Here is a 24429-nt window from a genome sequence, read left to right as displayed (position 1 = left end):
AACCGTTATGCATTACGATAATTACAGGCCGGTCTGTCATTATTCTTATATACGTACATTGAGGCATCAGCGCGTCTCCTTCTTTCGACGAGATTTGAGAATTCACGTTCTCTTCGCGCTTCATTGCAGATCCCAATTTATCCTAGATGCTCGGAACACGTACGCTCGCTGAGGGGCCGTTATTTCTAATAGGAGATTTTCAAAAGTCGCATCCCCGCGACCCCTCGTTAGGGGGGTCAGTAATTGCACGGTAACAACGCGCTAAGATGCTGTCCGCTAGAATCCGACCGGACGAGATGATATCGGTGGGAGGAAGGGGGGGGGGGAAAGGTAGAGAGAGAAGCGTGCGCGAAGGGCGCACGGTAAGTTAACGAATGGATGGTGACGGGGAGGAGGAAAAGAGGAAGTGGCGGAACGTTATCACTGGAGATCACGCTAATCTAACGCCTTCATCCCTTGCACGATCGTGCAACCCTCGGTCTGATCCGACTTAACTTTTTGTAACGACTTCTTCTTCTACCTCCTATAACCAAGCTCATCCCCGCTTCCCCGCCACCATCCACCGCTCCCGTGCGTCTTCATCCTCGTCCGAAGCTCGTTCCGACGTTAACCCGGCAGCTTTCATTCCAATCCGCACAGCTAGAAGAACCCAACCCCGTAATTATCCGATAAGCGAAAGGGAACGCCCGGTTATCCGGCGGGCTGTGTTGATACATAGGACGATCCCCGAGTCTGTTTCCAATTACGTCGTGGGACAAGAGAAAATGACTGAATTCGTTCGCCTTGGCTTTATTTCCGCGTGCTTTACACGTACTTCTGCACATTATTCCCTTTCTTCCTCCTTTTCTCTCTCTCTCTCTTTCTTTCTCTTTCGGTTCTCCGGATTGTTAGTGCGCCAATAAATGAGTTCCTCTGACGATCTATCTCGCAAAAGCCTTTCTATTAAGTATATATTTTTACAGTTTGTATTTTTCTACTCTTCTTTTCTCCAAGTATAAATTTTTTTTTCTTTTTTTTATGTTCCTTTTATTCGATTCAGTTATGATAATTTTTCAACTAAATATATATGCATTACTATCCGTTCTTTTTTACTGCAAGGACATTGATATTAACATTTAGAATTTGTATTAAAATTAACGCAAGATAAAAAGATAAAATATTTTAGAAATTGAAATTAAATATATTAAATTTATTAATATAAAAGTCACACATAATATTCCAAAGTGCATACATTCCCTTATTAATCGTAAAAAATAGTTTAGATTGTGAACCTCACAAAATTTTCAAAACAATTGTTTATTATATTAATTCTGAATTCATTCAACTGTCAAGTCCGATAAAATGTCAATTTTACAAGCGTGCCATTAGAATCGATCGACGTGACAATAACAAATCATTTGCTCGATGAATCGCCGGCCAATAAATAACGTTTTTGTAATAAATACTCGTATTACGCGGCCACGCGGGACATTTTGCCCCAAATGAACACAATCCGCACTCGAAATCCGACAGATACCGTCGCGATGTTATCGTGATAATCGACGTTCGATAATATTCTCCAATAAATTTGCCCTGATAATAAAGAAGATTTATATTATTGGAGTACCGCTAATTCTCTATAAATGCTCGTTTACGCGACGAGCTCTACGAGACCAATTTGTTCCGCTTTGACTGTGATTGATCTAAAAAGCGCGATAACGTTGCGAATTTCCTTTTGTCTCTCCTGTGTGCTTCTCGATCTCCGTCTGTCCATTGTTTCACAAGAAATCAAAATTGTTTAACAATATCCGAGAAAAAATGGACTTATGTAGTTATATAATATTATATATATGCTGGCTATATATGATCTTATATCCATTTTTTCTCGATTGATTGAGATACTATTCGCGATAAAGAGAAGAACTTTGAGTCGGTGACGCGAATAAAAGTAGAGGATGAAAGCGCAAGAAGATGGAACCGATACTGCTGCGGTTCGGAGAGATCTATCGTTTTACCGCGACAGAGATTGTTCTGGGTTCTCGAAAAAAGGATCAAAATGGATTAAACGAGGATAACGTAGCAGCGGAATCTGGGCATATAGGACGCATTGCGGTACCAGTGACAGAGTTACGTTGTTGCGTGTAACGAAATAGATTACTCTGGGTAAGAGAAGATCGTAATTTCCTAAGCAAATAGCATCGATAGCAATAACTATTTGCCGCTTAATAAGAGTAATTAATGATTTCAAGATGCTAAAATGGACTTCTGTAATTTGTTTTCCATTATTTGTTGCACCGATAAAAATTTTTATCGGTACAGTAATTATTAAAATGGTTTACGACATAAAATTGTTTCTTTTGTTATGACTTTTTAAAAGAAGAATTATTTCTCGCAAAATTATTGGAAATTACATATTACTCATTTATACAACCCATTTATACAACCATTTTAACAACTATTATACCGATAAAAATTTTTATCGATGCAAGAAATAATGGAAAACGAATTATAGAAGTCCATTTTGGCATCTTGTGAAATCATTAATTACTCTCATTAAGCGGCAAATAATTATTCGTAGCAGTATATTACGCAAGTGTAGCGAAATAGACCCGTGCAATTATATATTATCAAATAGATATCGTCATTCGTCAGTGCTGTATAAATATCACACTGCTGCACTACAGTGCAAGCATTGGATGTGCAAGTTTACGATATGAGGCTAACAGTGGTGTATCTAATCGTGACAATCCTGGTCTGCGCTATGATCCAGGAATCTGTAAGTGTTAACTTATAATTTTGATAATTTCTGTGACGGAGAATAATGATGCGTTACTCTTTCACAAGGAACAATTCCATTGGCGCAGAAGATATGAAGGAAACCGTAGGAGAAGGATGACTACAACGACAACAACAACAACTGCACCGGAGTTTTTAGGGAACGGTAGAAGAAAGCGCGAAATTATAGCTGCTCCGCTTTTATCAGCATTGACTAATAAGCGCGAAGAAATTGAAAAGTCAAGTCTCCATGAAGAGAAGTAATGCAAAATGCAGAAACTTCATTATAATATTCTATATGATTATCCTATCTAAAAAAGGCATGTAAAGTCGATACTCGAAAGTCTCGAAGTGTATCGTTGTCGCTTTTCCGCGATGCTGATTGGTTCTGTCATTGCGCTTACTTCGTGAGCGGCTGTCATTGCATATTTTGACAGTCATTATTTTGTGTATATATCGTTAAAAATGTTTAATGAAAAAGAATAAATAGCGCGCGCGAAGCGCGCGATGTGTTGTGCTAGTAACCAAAAAGGGCAATGAGATTCATGAAAAAAGATCGAGAATCACTGAATTTCATAAAAAGAAGTAAAGGCGTAAATCTCACCTTCATATAAGCCGACATCTCTGATAGTACCCCATTGAATAGCAAGACTGGGCAAACTAGCGGCACGTCTCTGCTCCATCATTCTCTCCATAGCTGAATTCGCAAGACAGTAATTGGATTGACCCGGATTGCCACGACCACACGATAAGGACGAAAACACAACAAAGTGATCCAGTAACGGACAGGACTTTCTTGACGTCGCATCCAGATTTCTTGTCCCGTTGACTTTTGGCAAGGTTACCATTTCGAAGTCGGCTATCTGCAGATTCTCAAGCAAACCGTCGCGTAGCACAGCTGCCAGATTAAATATACCGCCTACCGGAGCCAACTGGTTGCTCTCATTGATCAAACGTTCGGCATCTGATAACGTCGTGATGTCTGCCGTAGAGATAATAATTTTGATTCCCCTGTCGCGCCAATGTTGCACGCGGAATGCCTGGTAACCGGTGCGTATGCCGGTACGGGACACGAGAATGATGAATCTTGCGCCGCGATCAATCATCCAATTAGCCAATTCTAGACCAAATCCACCAAGACCGCCGATCAGCACGTATGATTTCTCCGGATTCATGTAAGTACGCGGTATGGCCGCCACTGTCTTTGGCATCGGCAGCACATTCTTCTGCAATTCCTCGTCTCGTATCTTCAGCAATATCTTGCCGATGTGTTTTCCCGTCGCCATAAATTGGAATCCCTGTTCGAGATATTCCTCCCGAAATACCTTTGTCGGTAACGGACGCACCACACCATTCTTGATTCCCTCCGTAACAAATCTAATCGTTTCTCGCTTATCCACGCAATCCTCGAACAGCATTTCCAGCTGTATACCGTGGAAAGCGATGTTCTTTAAAAATATCGACATATCTATGCGGTTGCCATTTAATATGTTGTATTTCCCGGTCTCGAGAAATCGACCGTTAGTCGCGAGGCATTGTATGCTGGCATGCAGTTTCTCTTCTGCAAGCGAGTTTAGCACCACATCGACTCCACGTCCCTGGGTCTCGTTAAGGATCAATTGTTCGAAACTCGTATCTCGGGAATTACCGATGTTCTTGTCAATCAATTGCGGAAATGTTTTCTTGAGGTACAGCCGCTTTTCCAGCGTGCCAACAGTAGTAAAGACTGTGCAGCCGGCATGCAGCGCGATGGCGATTGCCGCTTGACCGACATCGCTCGCACCGGAGTGAATCAACACGCTCTCGCTCGATTTCAATTGACCTCGTACAAATAAAGCGTAGTAACTGGTCGCGTAAACGACCGGTATTGTTGCCGCCTCTTCCAATGTCCATTTGTCGGGTACTTTCCAGAGAAGATCCGGCAGCACGGTGGTCGCCAATCCCATTGTCTTAACTATACCCATAACTCTATTACCGTTCGCGTCTCTTCCGGAGAATTCAAGTCCTAATAAATACTTCTCCATCCCTGATAATGAGACGGTGTTTGTTGATAGTTTACCGGTCGCTAGCATAACATCCCTATTGTTAACACAAAATTTATTTATCAATGGTATTTATCAATATGGCAATATGTTATGTCCATATTATTAACTTGAATGAGAGACGAATAACGCTTATCAAAACTTACTTGAAATTTAAAGATGCGTAGTACACACTGCAGAGTGTATTTGTATATTTGGTCTGACAGTACATTAATGGGCTTTGAATCCACTTCAAGCTACTTAAATCTCCTGTCTTCAGTGTATTCACATAAGCGTGCTCCACTTGCACGTCGCTACGGCAATTTAATTGCAAATGCCGATAGCTGCCCCACTGACCTCCCTTTAATACATTCGCCGATAATTCTTTATCCAATTGTTCCACGTAAAACTCTGCGGATAAATCGAACTTGGGAGCGTTACTGTCTTGAATGAAGACGTAACGCACGTTTGTAGTCTCGTGTCGGATGGAGTTTATAAATCCAATCAGACCTGCAAATTAAAAGTAAGGATAGCTGACAAGACACCTAATAATCTGCTGATAAACATTCCATCAAAATTAAAAAAATGTTATTATTTAAAAAAAAAAGATTAAATCAATATTTTTTTGGATAGATATTTTTGAAAATTGAAAAAGGAGGGAAATGAATTTTTTAATTATGGTACGGCCCTATACGATGTTCCTGTGCCGCAGTTATGCTATTCGTTGCGGTAGAAAAAAGATCATTTCCAGAACAAAGTGCGAATCTTTTTAACAACTACGGCAGACATTTTGAATTTCGAATAATTATCAAGTTCAGGCGTGTTACTGATAGCTCGTTCTTTTAATTACTTCATGTATTCCTTATGTGTTCTATGATTAAAGTTTCTGGTATTTTATAAAGAGCGTTTCTTATTTCATAAATGTTGATTGTGTCGCGCGCGTTCGATAGTTCGAGATGGATCCATAATGTAAGCCAAGTTTCATAAAGTACATTTTGTCTCCAAAATTATTTTTTTTTAATATTTCTGCCATTTTTTGGCCGAGCTATACAATTTTGAAACTAGACCTGTATTTTTTAGAAATGAGAAAATAAAAAATTTTTATTTTAACTATTGATAGCATGGTTAAAGTTGAAACTTCAAGATTCAAAATGCTTTTTTATCTACGATAATTTTTCGCCGAGTTTTAGCGATTTAAAAATAGCCCAATTTTTGATATATAAAAAGTGTTTCTTTTTTTTAATAGTATATATGCGTATGTATAAAAGTGAATCTGTATGTAATTTTTTCTTTAAAATTGTACCAGGTGATTCTTCGTCTTGGGATACAAAAAGTACTTCTTGACTGTTGCTGTCAAAGTTTCTTAGTATTGCTTTTGCATTCTCCAACCATGAGAAATCTTTTTCTGTGATATATACGACGATCGGTTCTCTTCCTTCCCTTCGTTTTTTTAATAAGAGATAAACCTTTCCCGAGGAGTCAATTTGTTTTCCAGCCAACGTCAGATTGGCCTCTCTTTTGAAACCACTCACGACAACTTCTCTCACTTAAGGCAGCCTCACCATATGCTTCTACAAGCAATCGGTACGCCTCAGCTGCAGATTTCTTCAAATTGAAGAAGTAAATCAGAAGTTCCCGCAAATGACGCTTATTCGGTTCAAAACTCGACATTTTCGCACACAAAAGAATATATTATACTGATAAAAAATCACTAATATTTTAAGGTTATGTTATTGACTGATGTCCAATCTTACGATAAGGACGTTTTACATCTGACAATTTTAACCGTAACTTACTGGTGGCGCCAACTTTTGTCAAACGGCGGAAACTTATTTGTACAACTAATATAATAAAACATATTGATGTAATATATATTATATGTAAATTTATATAATTTAATTTATAAAATCAAAGATTTTATATTATATTCACACACACACATTGGAAAGAAGAGTTTTAAAAGAAAAGTGTTTAATAAGTTAAAAAGTATATATTGTAGAGACTTGCGATCCTCTTTGCATTCTCTTCTGATCTGTTAAGGAAATACGATGTTTGCCATCAATAATTTTTTTAATTTATTTGTAGTCAAGGCACGGATCTCTCGGAACGATAAATTAATATTATAGTCTCTTTCACAAATTTGTTTTATCTCCATGGAAGCCAGTGAATCGATACCCAACTTTTCGAAGTTGTCATCGGGATGGACTTTTTCATAACCAAGAATGTTGCAAATGATTTGGTCAAAGTCAACTTTATCGCTGTTATTCATGGATTTCTCGGGTATCACCATGGATGATAATACCGGGTACGGTTGTTGAAGAAAAATGTCCATGGTTGCAAGACAGCTGGTCATATATTGCGGTAAAATAGCGTTTGTATAGATGGTCGGATTCTTTGTACCTATAAAAATAATTAATATTATCATATAATAATATCGAGAGATAAAAAACGATTATTGTCGACTTTGACGATCCGCGAAGACATTTTATACAATATTCAAATACTTTTTAATTTGTTATTCTTTTTTAATAACATAACATTAATATTTTGTAATTATTTTAAACAAAATTAATAGTATATCTTCAGCAATTATTTTTTTTTATACTGTCTCTGTTAATAAAATTATAATAAAATAATATAATATAGAATAGATTTCTTCTTCGAAGAATCGTGCAAGACCACTATGTCGACATTTTTTATAAGACAGAATGAAGGCATTTTTGAGCAAAATTCTTATCCTATCTAAAAAAAGGCATGTAAAGTCGATACTCGAAAGTCTCGAAGTGTATTGTTGTCGCTTTTCCGCGATGCTGATTGGTTCTGTCATTGCGCTTACTTCGTGAGCGGCTGTCATTGCATATTTTGACAGTCATTATTTTGTGTATATATCGTTAAAAATGTTTAATGAAAAAGAATAAATAGCGCGCGCGAAGCGTTGTTCTAGTATAAGTAAAAATAGAAACGATTTCGTATTGTAAACCATCTTAACAACTGCTGTACCGATATAAATATTTTAATCGATGCAGGAAATAATGGATAAGAAATTATTTAAGTCCATTTTACTTTTGACATATAATCTAACTCTGCTAATATATTATTCATTATATGTATATGGAGAAAAGACGAAAGGGATAGAACCGTATTTGAAAAAAATTTATATTTAGTAAAGAATAAACTAAGAAAATTGTACAGATTATTATGTTTGAATGTACAAATGTGGTAACTTTTATTAAAGAAAAACAAATTGTTATTATTAAAATCATTATTTATTATTATTTATTATTAGAGAGATTAATTATTAAAACTATTTGAAAATCTAAAATATCTGCAATTCATATTTTTTCTTATGTAATTGATTACCTCGTGGATTGAATAACGTGCGAGAATGCTTGTTTGATAAACTTTAGAAAATTAATCGCATTAATAATTATCGTCAGAAAGAATACGAGATGTCAGCTATTGTTTCTATCAGGAGTAGAAATAATATATGCGACGGATAATGTATACAAAAAACGTAAAATGTCAAACCTTGCACGATCCTCGTCGACGGTAAAACGCGACAGAGTAATAGTTTTTCCAGTTGTAAAATGCGTCGATGCGGTCTCTTGCGGACATTCTGGTTGCATGCTGTCGCGAAAGGTCTACGTGCGATAGTTTAGCGACTACACATCCGCGCGTATAAACTTTATGAACTGTCTTTATGATCGCATAAAGGTTTCATGAACACCTTTCGGAGTCTTTACGGTCTGCTCGTTTCGTGCCTGACTCGTCGCCGATTTTCTGCGGGTTCGAAAATTGCTCAGGATTAAGAAACACATTTATGACAGAAAACTAATCAATAATTATATTTTTAAAAATCGAAAGATATAAAATCAATGCAACGCAATAAATATTTCCGCGCGAAGACATAATAATCGTTGACACGTTTTATAATCATATATCTTTTTTTTTTATTAAAATCCACTTGTTAATAACAATCTACTAATCGATTAATGTGTCAACTGCGGAAACTGCGTTTGACAAACTCTTGATCACCCTTTAAAATATTGTCATCATCAAGTTTAATCGCGTAATAAAATGTTTTTGTTCCCTTTGTTTGTCCAGGCGCTTTCCACAGCTTTCTCGGCTAAAAGTTTGCACGGGGAAAAATAAATAAATCGCTATGGCGCATCGCCAGATCTTACTTCCTGCCTTTCCTAGCATTTTTCTTTTCACCTCCTCCTCTTTTCCAACTACAATTTACCGACGAAAGGCCAAGGATGACATTCGGTAACTTTCGTTTTCCCTTTCAGACACAGCGACTCGCTAAACTAATATCGGTCTCATCGAACAATAAATTTTACGGCATAAAAAAGAAAGATTTGTTTTATTCACACACAAGATAAATAAATTTATAAATAAATAAATAACAATAATATATTTTTGACGATTGACGAACGTTGTTCTTGGAATAAAACAAATTCTATTACACAAAACTTATTTTGATATTTACTTCTACGATCACGCAAAAAAATTTGCCAAAATTTTTCTTTAATTTTTGTGGCAAGGACTAAAAATTAAAACTGACCTTAAGAACGCAACTCGGTGAAGAATTGTCACGCATAGCAAAATCGGGATAAACTTAATCATTAAAAAAGTGGAAAGCGGGAGAGTGGGAATAAGAATATAAAACATGATGAAAATATGTTTGAGATTACCGTTTGAAACCACGATGGAAAAGCGCTTTTAAGAGAGACATTTACTGTTTTAACTTTTACGCGCTCATTAAACCAATGGCCAAACTCAAACCAGGCCGACAGCATCATTCTAGAATTTATCTTACGCTCGCCTTATGCGTTTAGTTACCGCTTGTTACGACGAGAAATATCCTCGTTTACATGGCACGGTGTTGCGAGAGACGCGAAATGGCCCCGATCTTACAGAGGCGTCTACGAGCACGCAGCGCAAGCTGGCACGAAGGAAATAAAATCGTAGCCTTTGCACACCGAAAATACCAGCGCGCCAAGTGATTTTTGCCGGGATTTCGAGACGGTATGGAGACAAGGAAAGCGAGAGAGAAAGAGAGAGCCTCTCATTTGCGTTTCAAATTCTAATGATGCTATCGACCTAACTTGAGAACACTTCGCACAGAACGTTATCGTTACTCCCTCCCCCCTTCCCCTTTCTCTCTTCCCAGCAGGATTAATAAAGAGAGGCTTCCCATTTTGTACTGCGATTTAACGAAAAATATCCTTGTGCGCAGAGTTTGTTATTAATTCCTGCGTGATTAGCATTTGATGCAGTTAAAATATCAAGGAAGGAATAATAAAAATTTTATCTTCTTCATGTCATATGACTTTCATCGAAAAAATTTGAATCTGTATTCACAACCAGAATTGCCACTTTATTGATTTTGGCCCAGAGTTGGGTTTACACAAGAGAAAAGGATCTTTAGGTCTATTCAGAGAAAGATCTTTGAGCGTTTGGCATGAATTATTTTATTTTTCTTATTTTCTTAAAAAAGGTAATATAATACACACAAAGAATTACATTAAATAATTACAAATAATTACATTAAAAAACATAGGAAAGAATGCAATTTTAATGGTAATCTTTATGTGTTGTCATTATTATGTTATTCGCTATATTTTTTAGTAGCAATATTTCCTGTGAAAAAAAATATATTTATATAATTTGAAAAAGTAATTAAATGTGTGACAAATATCTCTTCTTTTTCTTTTTTGTTTCTTTCTTTCTTTTCTTTTTCTAAAAACAGGCTTCGAGCAAAGATTAAAGTGGCAACCTGTTCACGATGCATGCATAATGTAATATCTTATTTATTTTTATATGTGTATATTTGTTATACTTATAATTTTCTATTTGTTAATAATTCTTGATAGTGTTAATTTGACAATAATTTGCATGCTACTGTACACGGTACATTATAGACCAACCTTTCAAATTTGATCATAAAATAGAAAAAAATATGAATATTTTTTGATATGTATATATTATATATAAATCAATTCGACGGCAGCAAATCAAAGCGCTTCCGGTTAGAGATAAGCTAAAAAAAAAAAATCAATTGTAATCGGTCTCTTTCGGCGATATCTAGAGCTATCGCAGAGTATGGCAACCGAGCGCGAATCGATGCGTAAACGTGGGCTTCAAAGTCGAATCAGTTTAGCCGCCGGTCCCATCGAACGAATCCGAATCGATATTGCGCGGCCAGATCCCGTCGAGTATTGCCGATCGGTCGGTTGAAAAGAGTCACGGACGCGGAAAAACAGTTGCAATTTATTCAATGTCAGAATCGCGGCGAGGCCGGGTCCGATCCGATCCCATCCACGCCGTCCCTCCTCCCCCTATCCTCTTCCCCACCCAACGCGCCGTTAGAATTGGACTCTATCGGGCCATAACAATTATTAGCGTTGCGACGCGGCGTGGAAGTGGCACAATAATATGCATAGAACATAGAGGGCTTACAGCATTTCCATTACATTAGCCCTCGCACGAGTGCGCGGGCGCGCCAAACGATCCGGAAATAAAGCGGAATTGCATATCGGAAACTTGGTTGCCTGGCCCATCGCCAGCCAAGTGCCTCCTAATTCTGTCCTTTGGAAAAATCGACACTTTATTTCCATCGCGTCTTCGTAAGTTTGTCAACGCGGCGGATCAACGACGACGCAAGGGCCGATCTGGAGGATAAAGGGAGAAAGAAATGAGGTGCGCGAAGATTGTTTTCAATGAAAAAAAAAATCTTATTCTCGGCTGTAAATATTTTAAATTGGATAAATATATATTGCGCGCATATATGTAGAGAGAATATTTTTAAGCCACGGGTAATTTTCGCGCGATTCAATCGCGAGAGATGCAAAACATTCACACCGTCGGAGCAAGAAGTTGCTTCGAACTGTTAGCGCTCATAATCAATCGCAGTTACGCCTGCGGGATTACAAGCTGACAACGAACGTTGATGCGTGCAATTAGAAGGGAACCCGCGACAAATCGCCTGTACCGTACCATTGGTTCGTCGTAAACTGGTAATTAGCCGCGTGCATTCGGTGAAAGCACTAACACGCTCCGTCACCGATTTAATTAGTCTATAACTCTTGCGCCAGGATCAGGATTCGGGTGCCCCGCGATAACATAAATTATCGTCGAACCGACGCGCGTTATTCTGGCTCATCTGGCGCCATGGAGTGATTACGTTTTACGGTATATCAGCGAACGACCGGCGTGTCGATTCGAAAGACCCACCGGATTTTAATTGAGCCTGCCAATCGACGCGTCGCGCGTTAACGAACGGTTATTATTAAAATCGGTTTGTGATTACTCTATCGAGAAGTGGTTACGATTTCTCTCTCGCGATTTCTGCGAATTTCTGCAAAATCCCGAGAAATTACGTGCGCGTTCGCGCGCGGCCAATTCACTCGATGTAAAGGAAAATCGTGCTATTTCAGCGAAGTTTTAGCAGACAGGGATATTTCTTTCGATTCGGCATAAAGCGAAGTAAATGAAATTGTGCGAAGCTATAAGGATTAATAGGATGTGTTGCGAGATCAAATTTGAACGTCAATACGTCAATGTATGAACGATCTTATAATATTACAGGGTATCTATTCCCTGAAAAAACAGTAAAAAACCTGGAATTCTTACGGATCTTTTGTACCTGGAACAAATCAAAGACTTCTCATGAGATTTTATTGAAACTCTGGAAATTTTTTAAAGAAATTCTTTCTTTTTGATAATTTTGCTCTCATATTGTAAAAAGTCCGCAAACCAAATGAATTATGCGTTTAAAATATATTATAAATATACGTATATGTATCACTGTTCGTATATTCAACATCTTAACAAAATATTAAATATGCAATATATATTTTTTATTGTAATTTTTATTGATAAAAAAATAAAAATGTTATGTAAGTGAGAAATGTTATCTTACAAAAATTTATTCAGTTTTCTTCAATACATTTACAAATCTAGAACTTGAAGCTTAAGAGGCTCGATATTTTTCTTTTATATAACTGAAGACATTAGAAAACGCATGCAATAAAAAAATTTATTTTAGGAAGTTGCACCAAAAAATTTTTGAAATATTTTTTTTACTTGAAATTTTGAACAAAAATATCGGGAAAATCAAAGAATCTTTTTAGTTTGAGTATATTATTTCAAAATACATTATCTCTTATTAAATCGTCGATTATATGCTAGTCAATCACGCAATCTTAGATTACTATCGGAATATTTTGTCCGACCATCTTTGCATTTTTTGGTAGCTCGACAGCTAATTGGGTCGGCCTGATATTATTGCCTCAAGACCGGAAATTGGCAAAAGTTATGAAAATGCTCTTAAAATATCGGCAATTTCCCGGCTTCGGCCTCGACTATCCGCGATGCCTTTCAATGAAAATCCATTTGCCGCAGGATCAGCTTCTGGGTTGCGTCCAGATTATTCTAATAGCATCCGTGGCTATCTGCGCAATTGCCGCGGCTGCTATTGGCAAAATCCGATTATATCATCGACATATATATCGCAACAAAAAAGAAACTCGCCAATGGGCGATACACTTTTAGGACACTCGTATATTCACGAGATATCCGTACACGTAAGCTTATACATCGGTAAGAGCCGGTAAACACTATGATCCGACAGTATGCTAATAATCAGATTAGCAACAACTAATATTACATTTACTTCCTAGCCGGCTTAAAGCGCATTTACAACGCGCTCCCCAAAATTAATCTTTACAAATTTACTATTATATATATATATATAAGCAAGTTTCTGAAATTTTCAACGCGCGTAAAGGAAAATGTGGCGCACACGCTGCCAAGATTTGGAGAAAAATGATATGTAAATGAAAAAAAAAAAAAATTATTACCTTAAATGCGAATTTTGGACGAGGTATTTACATGTCGACGTAATGATGAATGTTGAATATTTTCGAACCTTCAGACGTGCAAACGAGAAGGCGCTTACTTACGCTTTATTTGGCGCAGTTTTCAAACGTATGCGACGTATCCCAAAGCGGACACGGCGCAATCCCGATGACTCTGTCTTTCTCTCTCTTTCTCTCTCTCATCGGGAGAGAGTTCGTCAGACGAAAACTCGTACAAAGTACTCGTACTCGTCGACTGTACAATCGGATCGGGAAGCGTAATCAAACGCAGCATACTGACTTTGCTCGGCGTTTCTCTCCTCTCTCGTCACGAGTCTCCCTATCAGGAATTAGAAGTTACGGAGAGAGATAGATAGAGAATCCTGCAAAGCGCAACGATGTTTCCTGAAGGAAGGCGACGTGAAGGGGTCCAATAGGACACTAGCATACACGCTCCCGAGCCACAATTCCGTGCGAATAGTTCGTCTAATCCCTTTCTCGTCCTGCACAGTCGACGCACTTATGTTTCGCTCTCTCTCCTCTCTCTGTCTCTCTTTCTCTTTCTCTCTCTATCTATCTATCTCTCGGTGTACCTAAGTCCCTAATAGAATATTCGCGTATTCTCAAGCGGAGGCGGTTTCATGCGCGCGAGTCCAAACGCACGGACGTGGACCTGGATGCGCACGTGCACGTGAACGAGCGACTCGACTAGGGCTTCAACAAACTTTGCCCGTAGAATCCGTACGAATGCGCATCGCCCGGCCGTTGTCCTTTGTCATCGCGCGTGTGAGAGAACCGTGGAAACTTCCTGCCTTCGACACACGCTAAATTTCGCCACGACCAGCCGCACGAGAGCCTCTATATAACGATGCCCGCCTCCCACGTCGCTAATACTGCCGCCGCCGCTGCACGAATTAGACTTTTGTTCGGACGAACGAGTTCTACCATGTCGGAGAGTAGCAGTTATCACGTTTTCGCGTTATTCCGAACGTTTGGCCGCGAAGAGACGCACCGCGTTGTTGGTTCCTCCCCGATTTTGCCCCCTTGTCGCTGTCCTTTTCAAGCCTGCTGTATGTCTGCAATATTTCTCTCGTTTCTCTCTCTATATTTATATAAATTGATTTATTATAAATTTTATTCATCTTTAAAAACACACATAAAATTTGTCAAAAAGTAGATAAAGCTGCACACGCTTGGCCAAAAATAAAATTAATGCATTAATAATATATATTAGATATTTAAGACGTTAATGTATTCATAGAGCATGCTGTTTAATTAATAATAAATTACTGTGATTATTTGTGATGTAATTTTATTTTCTTAATTACGTAAAATTCTTTACCTTGAGAGATCAATGAAGGCAAGTCTTTCAAACGGGAGAAGAGAGAGAAGCTGCAGGAGTAAAAAAGAGGAATAAAGTAGAGGGTTAGCAATCCAAACATGCGGGCGACTGATTGCTCAGACAACTTGGAATCCTTCTAGCCTCATTGTGATAAGTCCTTCATCAAACAGAAGAAGTTTCTTCCTCGTATAATCTATCATTTGATTGTAATAATGTGTGTGTCATAATTTCTAGAGTAGTTCACCATTTCTTGAACGCACACAAATTGCGGTTTAAATTTAAACACAGCTAAACTTTTTCACAAAGCGTGAATGGAAACTAAAAAAGCATATATACGATACAGTAATTATAATACATAAAGAAAAGAGATTTTATTTTTTTAAATCTTTAATTAAAAATCTATGTGTACAAAAATGTTGAATTCTCTTTTTAAAGATTGCACTCCTTTTATATTCCCAGTAATTATTTTATATATTAAATTGCAATTTTAATGAGTTTAATGCAACTCTGTCGGCGATGCAGGCCGAAAACAAATACCCGTTATTATTCGTCAATGGCTGGTGGGTACGACGCGACCGGGGGACTCTTGATATCAACCAATTTTCTGTGCTCCCTCTTATAAAATAGAAGGTAGCGTGAGATTACGGGTTGACCGGTTGCAGCGCGAAGAGAGGACGGAGATTTCCACATCGGCGCCCACGGTGCATCGTCCGATCAACCGGAAAACGTTCAAACTCACAATCGGTTCCATGAAATATTTCATTCGCAGTAAAAAATTTTCTCTCGCATTTTTCTCTGCTACTTTCTTTGTTTTTGCCGAATTTTTCCCCTCTCCCCTCTGTACCGCGGTCCGAGATTGCGAATCAACTTCCGTGCGTAGATTGATATAGATGATAAGGACGGAAAATGGAAAGAGAGATGCATGCCATAAATAAGAGAGGATCACAGGGGGAAGGATCAGGAGAGAATCATTAACCTACGCGCCCTTTGAATCAACGCGCTCTCGCCCGGAAAATTCGAAAACACGTACGACCAGCCCTTTGCCCTTACGCTCGTTATCGTACGCCCATGTGACCGTTTCCGTATGTACATTTTGCACCGATAAACATGGAAATCAAACGGCTCTGTGTCGGTTTTGCCCAAATTTCCTTCGCTCGACATAAGAGCAGCGGGAAAGTCAGTCAAACTAGTTTTAGGAGGATGTGATTGGCAATCGTTACTAGTTCTTTGTTACTTTATTTTTAATCATCATGTACAGCATGATCTATTTTTGCGTCCACTATTTAATCAAATGTTGAGAATTTTTATATAATTATTCAATCTATAAAATCGCGTGAATGATCCATAAAACAACATCTTTTTAGATCGAAATAATTTGTAATTATTTTCTTTCGTAAAAAATAAATTTAATTCTACTGATGATAGATCTATATTCCTTTTATATACAATAATACGTTTTTTTATGTATATATTATATGCAGAATATAATATATGCATGTCAAAATTTTAATGATTAGAATAAATTGATCATAAATTTATTCGCTTATATGTGTGCGTGTGTATGAAACTGTGATTATTTGTCAAATAACAATCGCTTACACACAAATATATGTCGCTTTTATTCTTGGCTCCATATTCACGCGGCTGGAACAGGCCGATCCAGCGTATTTATTACGGCGCGAGCAGAGTGGAAACCAATCGGGGTGGAAATTCTGTCGCGAGCAACGTCGAAGCTTCTTCCTGAAGCGTAAAATCCGAAAGAATCACAGCACGGGGATGAGATCCATTTTTTTTCTCTCCGTGGGGACTCTTTCCTTATTTTATCGCCATATTAGGCGAAAAAAGAGGGATAAGGTCGGACGGTCGGACGCGGCGCTCGGACGCGGCTTATCTCTCGGCCGTTCGCAAAGCCTCGCTTCATCCCGCGTATGTAAACTACGTAAACTGCGCTCGAGGGGGTGTCCTGAAAGACCGGCCAATCGCCCTCGTACGGTCGTTTGGTGCTGGACCTTCTCCGATCGTTGAACCTTGTAATTCGAATACTCGCTATGTCCGATCTACAAATATCACTTTCGCCTCAACGATTACGGTTGATGTTTGTATTGTTTATTTACATAACGTTCGTTCGACATATGTGTTTCTTTCCTGCGACGGACGTGTGGTTCGTCTAGCTGGGCTCTCGTATTTGGCGACAATATTAAGTATGCTACATAATTTTGTCCCTTGAAATTGTCTAGAGAACAAACTGGCATTACAAATTTAGGGACGCGTCCAATATTTTGTCACATTATTTATGCATGTAAGTTTTATCTACATGTAAAACAGAATGCGATATTTGCGTGCTCTTGATCGAACTATGTATAATATAATATAATTGACATACGATATAATGTAATAACATTTCCGCTACAAATTTTCCGCTCACGGAAGAGCCACCGATATTTGGGAAAAGCCAGTGACAGGACACGTAGGGACGTTGGAAGAAATGTAATGTGAGAGCTGCAAATAACACTTTTCTTATAATTCCTTAGACAAGACAGTACGGGGAGTAAGCGTGCGAAGGAGGTCACGTCGAGTTGCCCTCGCAATCGTCATCTCAGATCAATCACGGAATACGGGTAACGTAATCGGAAAGTCCTTTATATCCGACGAAACTAAGTTCCAAGGCAATTTGTGTCTCTCTTTGTAAGGAGTAGGTGAAGACGACGAGGGAGAATCGAGGGAGGGAAGGGTGATGGGGTGGAGGGAGACGGGGCAGCTACGACAGAAGTAGCGACTTTGCATTGCTCGAAGCTCAGTTCAGACTGCTTTGCCCTAACGCGAGGAGGGGGGAGCATCTTCCTTTTTACTCCTCGTCGTCCTCATCTTGATCCTCTCTCCTAGCACGTGGCCGACCCATTCTTTCCTTCCCTTCTTCACCGCTTCTTTTACCTGCCTACGACGGAGGCTGCCCTCGTCCGCAATTCCCTCCAATTCTTTTCTCGAAACAAGTTTGTAAAACGCAATTTTCTCGTAGGTTGACAAGTCATCTAATCGCGAGTTGAAGTACTATATATCTTCTTTCTTGTCCTCTTCTTTTCTCTTCGTCATTTTGTCACAATCGTAGTCTTTATCTCTTTCTCCCTCCCGAAACGTATCAATTTTTTTTCTCTTTTATATAACTAACAATTTTTCTTTTCCTTTTTTCTATTACATTTATACAAAAATTGCTGTTACAGATAGCAATTATTAGGAATAAATATAGGGCTTGTAAAGTTTTAATTTAATAATATATAATTTAAAATTAATCAATGTGTAATTAACTTTACTCGCTTATAAATTTGAAATTCTTATGATCTCTATCAATATTCAATATTTTAACTTATGTTAGTCAAATTATACTTGCAGCATACATACACGCACACACACACACACGATGCCAAACTTCAAGCTCTGAGAAAATATCAAAATGGTAACTATGCTAGTATCTGAAAGAATTAACGCGCAATTTTATCGAGTTTCTCGTACAAGAATTCGCATTTGTCTTTTTTAAGAGATTTGCCACATATCGTGAGACACATATGGATCATACACAGATCTTTCTGTAAGTTATCAGAATTAAATTTTATATACATTAGAACTCTGACGATCAAAACTTCAATCGAGAAAAATAGCTCCCTTGTCTTTCTCATTGCAGTCTACAAAAGAAGTTTCTTTTATATCTTATGGCAAGAGATATGTTTGATTAGCTTAGTGAAAATCATAAAAAACGTAATAAGAAATAGATCGAGTTCAAAGTTTGAAAAAATATATAGAAAGAGAGAACACGTAACTATTATATATATAGTAAGAATTATCTAGAATTATTCTATAGTAAAAAAATTATTACATGCACCACATTGTAGCAGTATTATATATATAATAATTGTTTAGTTAACACGTAATCTGTATAAATGGATCAAGTCGTCTACGCGCGATAATCCGAATTGATTCATATATTGCCGATACGAATGATTAATTAATGTTCCTTGAGGTATTCGCGATCTAAATTCCACGTCTCTTACTCTATCCTATCCTTTTGGAGGCTTCGGGACGATCATATCGATGGGAATCGATTCCCTCGGATCCGGCTGTAATACCATTTTGGCCCGCATTCGTGCTATCGACGGCGTCTGCACGTCACTCGACGTTGAATTATACGATTAATCTCTTACCGAAAATTAGGTTAGCGGAGTGAGATCATGGCGGATGCTCAGATAGTTCCATCAGTGCAAAGAGGAGAGGAAGCGTAGTTTAACGCAAGCGAATTGGAAATTGGAGAGTCGAAGTTTCTGACTATTCCAAGACCATAATTTTCCTCTAATTAATAGTCACATTGCTATATATTTCTCCATTAATCTCATAATCAATATACGTTATCAAGCCAGTTAGCATAAGCTATCAATCCAGTTAGCTTTATAATATTTTGTAAACTAACGTTCTGACAAGTATATGAATAATATATTTATGTTGCTTCCTTAATTACGAATTTACATTATTCGAGGCACTCCGGATAGATTATCGTTTCGAGATACGTGGAATAATCTCTCATAGTTTACGGCTCCTTCGTAAAATCGCGATATCAAACGCGCCCGGTTGTGAATATCCATGCAAATTATATCGATTCGCTTCTGTTCGTTCAACAACGCCTTCAAGGTCTTATCAAGCCCTACGGCTGATCCCTTTGGAATTCGAGGCGAGCCAATTGCAAGCACAGGTGTACGAAACAATGAGGATCTCGTGTCGGTTAAAGAAGAAGAGTAAGTAGCGCGGAGGCGATGGAGTGAGCGAGAGAGGGTGGTTGGGGGGTGCGCGGGGAGGAAAATAGAGGTACATTTCACCGATTACAGGGCGAATCTACGGGATCCCTTTCATGCTCTCGTTCCGCGAACGAAGTCAAGTAACAATTCCGGGATTACGGCGCTCCCGAAATGAAATTTCATTCGCGAGTCCCCGAGGAGCGCGTTTCAGGACGAGCGCGAGAGCAGATCTCTTCCCGCTCGGCGCCTCTTCTAGCTTCCCCGCCGCGCCGCCGGTTGGAGAACCGCCTTGGAGAGGCCGCCGTCTCCGGTCTCTTCCAATTTTCTCTTCGTTTCGAGAAAAGCGGCGGGAGGTGCGCCACCAGGGAGTTTACCGGAAGGATCTCGTCGTGGGACGATATTATTCCTCGCCATCTCTCCCCCTCGCGGTGGGTGAACTCTTTGTAAAAGACTTTCGCGCGACATCGTCTTTAAGGCTCGCGACTTTATTTCTTTTCCCGCCTCTCTTAAATGATTGACGCGTAATCAGCGCTTGGAGCGCGAGGAGGTAATTCGCAAAGATAAACTGCGAAACGAGATTGCGAAGCGCCGACGAGAATAATAGCGTAGCGGATTTTGCTGTGTGCGAATCCAAGCAAAACAACAAGTTACAAGAGATAGAAAGTTTTACGATCGAACGTACGAGAGGATTGATTTTCGCGGCTCGAGATGAGTTGCAGCGCGATAGCATTAATAGCTGGATGAAATTATTTCTCCCTGAAACGATAAAGTATTCCCGATGATGCATTTGAAAGAATGAATTTATACGCGTCGGCTTTTCTCCCTATCGATAGCGCTTTAGCGCCAACTGGAGGAAACAGAAACGAATGGGCACCGTCGACAGACGTACACTGCACAAAATAGAAACGAGGCGGAAGTTAATCGCCGCCCGCAACGATTTGTTCCGGGATTATTTGGACAAATCGAGATAACTGCCGGAACTCGCTTGTCCTATATACAGGCGTAGGCCATAGTATACCTCGTTGATTAGCATGCCACAGCAGCGAGATAAGCGGCCTAGTCGCGACGGTATAGTCAACTAACTGATCCTGAATTCTCCTATAGAACGTTTCACACGTGATAATCCGCGATCTTGCATAATATGTGCTCGACATTGCACTATATATTCTCAGTGTCGAAGGACGTTCCGGTTGAAAATAACAAAATAATATATATGCGATCCGCAAGAAGCTTATTTAACTTTATAAATAAAATAAATTATTAACGTAATAATATGCACCATCTAAAAACCATGTTATATCATATTTAAAAAAATAAGAAGCTCCTTATAAAACTTTCCATACAATAGATTCAATTCACGTAAAAAGCACGCATATTTCGATAAATAATAAAGTATGTAGAAACCGCGTTAATTATTTCAAATTAATGATAATATTCTCCATTATTCTTGCTCTTATTATGAAAAATTATGCCGCAGAATTTTATTGTGTGAATAATTCTTTGAATAAATATAGGAACGACTTATTTTTTCGAAATATGGTTAATTTTTAGAACAATCAGAAATGATCAGATTTTCATCAGTGGATAGCATAATATCTTTATCCTTTGAACCTGAAGATGACTTGCTTGCTGATAACAGTGGAAAGTACACGCGTGAACGCAGTTTAGAATGCGCCTGTTGTAGGTCGGCCGATGCCATAGCCTCACGTGATGTAGATAGGAGGCGAACAATAATTGATCGAACCCCTTAAGCTTCAGCTATAAGCTCATGATCCTGTTATTGCAGATACGCATGAACGCCGTTACCAATAAACTCATCTACGTTCTCCGAAATACGTATATTCTAATTAAGATTCGCGCTGAGCTCTCTCCGAAGAAAAACAAATCGGGAAAACAACAACTTTATTGAACGCGAACAAATATAAAAATATTTCGCGACACATTGTCTATGTATCACTTTAATACAACAATAGCATTTTAGTTTCTTGTTATTTTATATAACAATACATTTTTTTACATAACACCTACACACAGGCTCATTCTGTTCATGTATTTCAATTAAAGTCAAAAATATTTCGTTTGATACTTTATCGTATGACTTTTCAATGATTTAAATATAATTCAAATTGAGAATGCGAATCACAGGATCAAGTAATTAATATAATGAAAGACTTCTGTGATACATTATTCATATATTAATAAATATTTTAATAAAAATTAGTTTATAATTTAAACTATTTCTATAATATAATGTAATATTTCGTCCCCCTCGCGGTGGGTGAACTCTTTGTAAAAGACTTTCGCGCGACATCGTCTTTAAGGCTCGCGACTTTATTTCTTTTCCCGCCTCTCTTAAATGATTGACGCGTAATCAGCGCTTGGAGCGCGAGGAGGTAATTCGCAAAGATAAACTGCGAAACGAGATTGCGAAGCGCCGACGAGAATAATAGCGTAGCGGATTTTGCTGTGTGCGAATCCAAGCAAAACAACAAGTTACAAGAGATAGAAAGTTTTACGATCGAACGTACGAGAGGATTGATTTTCGCGGCTCGAGATGAGTTGCAGCGCGATAGCATTAATAGCTGGATGAAATTATTTCTCCCTGAAACGATAAAGTATTCCCGATGATGCATTTGAAAGAATGAATTTATACGCGTCGGCTTTTCTCCCTATCGATAGCGCTTTAGCGCCAACTGGAGGAAACAGAAACGAATGGGCACCGTCGACAGACGTACACTGCACAAAATAGAAACGAGGCGGAAGTTAATCGCCGCCCGCAACGATTTGTTCCGGGATTATTTGGACAAATCGAGATAACTGCCGGAACTCGCTTGTCCTATATACAGGCGTAGGCCATAGTATACCTCGTTGATTAGCATGCCACAGCAGCGAGATAAGCGGCCTAGTCGCGACGGTATAGTCAACTAACTGATCCTGAATTCTCCTATAGAACGTTTCACACGTGATAATCCGCGATCTTGCATAATATGTGCTCGACATTGCACTATATATTCTCAGTGTCGAAGGACGTTCCGGTTGAAAATAACAAAATAATATATATGCGATCCGCAAGAAGCTTATTTAACTTTATAAATAAAATAAATTATTAACGTAATAATATGCACCATCTAAAAACCATGTTATATCATATTTAAAAAAATAAGAAGCTCCTTATAAAACTTTCCATACAATAGATTCAATTCACGTAAAAAGCACGCATATTTCGATAAATAATAAAGTATGTAGAAACCGCGTTAATTATTTCAAATTAATGATAATATTCTCCATTATTCTTGCTCTTATTATGAAAAATTATGCCGCAGAATTTTATTGTGTGAATAATTCTTTGAATAAATATAGGAACGACTTATTTTTTCGAAATATGGTTAATTTTTAGAACAATCAGAAATGATCAGATTTTCATCAGTGGATAGCATAATATCTTTATCCTTTGAACCTGAAGATGACTTGCTTGCTGATAACAGTGGAAAGTACACGCGTGAACGCAGTTTAGAATGCGCCTGTTGTAGGTCGGCCGATGCCATAGCCTCACGTGATGTAGATAGGAGGCGAACAATAATTGATCGAACCCCTTAAGCTTCAGCTATAAGCTCATGATCCTGTTATTGCAGATACGCATGAACGCCGTTACCAATAAACTCATCTACGTTCTCCGAAATACGTATATTCTAATTAAGATTCGCGCTGAGCTCTCTCCGAAGAAAAACAAATCGGGAAAACAACAACTTTATTGAACGCGAACAAATATAAAAATATTTCGCGACACATTGTCTATGTATCACTTTAATACAACAATAGCATTTTAGTTTCTTGTTATTTTATATAACAATACATTTTTTTACATAACACCTACACACAGGCTCATTCTGTTCATGTATTTCAATTAAAGTCAAAAATATTTCGTTTGATACTTTATCGTATGACTTTTCAATGATTTAAATATAATTCAAATTGAGAATGCGAATCACAGGATCAAGTAATTAATATAATGAAAGACTTCTGTGATACATTATTCATATATTAATAAATATTTTAATAAAAATTAGTTTATAATTTAAACTATTTCTATAATATAATGTAATATTTCGCATATATATATATAAATGTTAAAGAGTAGACTCCAGTATATGATTAATACGGAATATATTTTTTCAAGTAACGTAACACACACATACACAATAAATATTTATCTATTTGAATTGTGCAATTCTACACAAATGATTGTCGAATCATGGCGCTGCCAAAATTTGTCTCTGCATTTATATATGAAAATACGTGTACACGCAAACGCTTTCGTTAGATTTTTAGAACATTGCGTAGCTTTGTTATTTCTGTCACAACGTTTATACGGTATTTCATTCGCAATTATTGTTCATATCATAACGTATCGAAAACAACCGATCATCGCGTGCAATGCGCTTTTACGCGGCGATAACTCGTCGCTATTTTTTTCCTCCTTTTCAAAACGAGCGCGGGTCAAAAAAAAAAAAAAAAAATGGTTACGCCCGAGGCGCAGAGAAATGTGGAAAACTGGGTCTTGCGATAAATCAACGATAACGCGCCGAGCGAAATATAAATTCTATCCGACCGCGATGGCATCGCGCGTATACCCGTTCATGTGCGTGCACGGGGGTTAGAAGCAAAAAAAA

At 38.1% G+C, this 24429-nt stretch overlaps 1 protein-coding gene across 1 annotated transcript; it reads right to left on the bottom strand.

Moving 5' to 3' along the window:
- Positions 1–2823: 2823 nt before the first annotated feature.
- Positions 2824–7648, bottom strand: LOC115235533 (fatty acid synthase-like). Its single transcript, XM_029807386.1, has 5 exons — positions 7612–7648; positions 6951–7175; positions 6079–6321; positions 4943–5285; positions 2824–4833 (listed from the first exon to the last, which is right to left on the bottom strand). Exons 1-5 carry the CDS (start codon positions 7646–7648, stop codon positions 3318–3320), a joined length of 2364 nt encoding a protein of 787 aa, XP_029663246.1. The 3' UTR covers positions 2824–3317.
- Positions 7649–24429: the final 16781 nt, after the last annotated feature.

The sequence above is a fragment of the Formica exsecta genome, unplaced genomic scaffold (assembly GCF_003651465.1).
Source record: "Formica exsecta isolate Colony F162 unplaced genomic scaffold, ASM365146v1 scaffold11, whole genome shotgun sequence".
NCBI classification, from domain to species: Eukaryota; Metazoa; Arthropoda; class Insecta; order Hymenoptera; family Formicidae; genus Formica; species Formica exsecta.
Note: the sequence above shows the minus strand (reverse complement) of the source record. Positions and strands in the feature narration are given on the sequence as shown.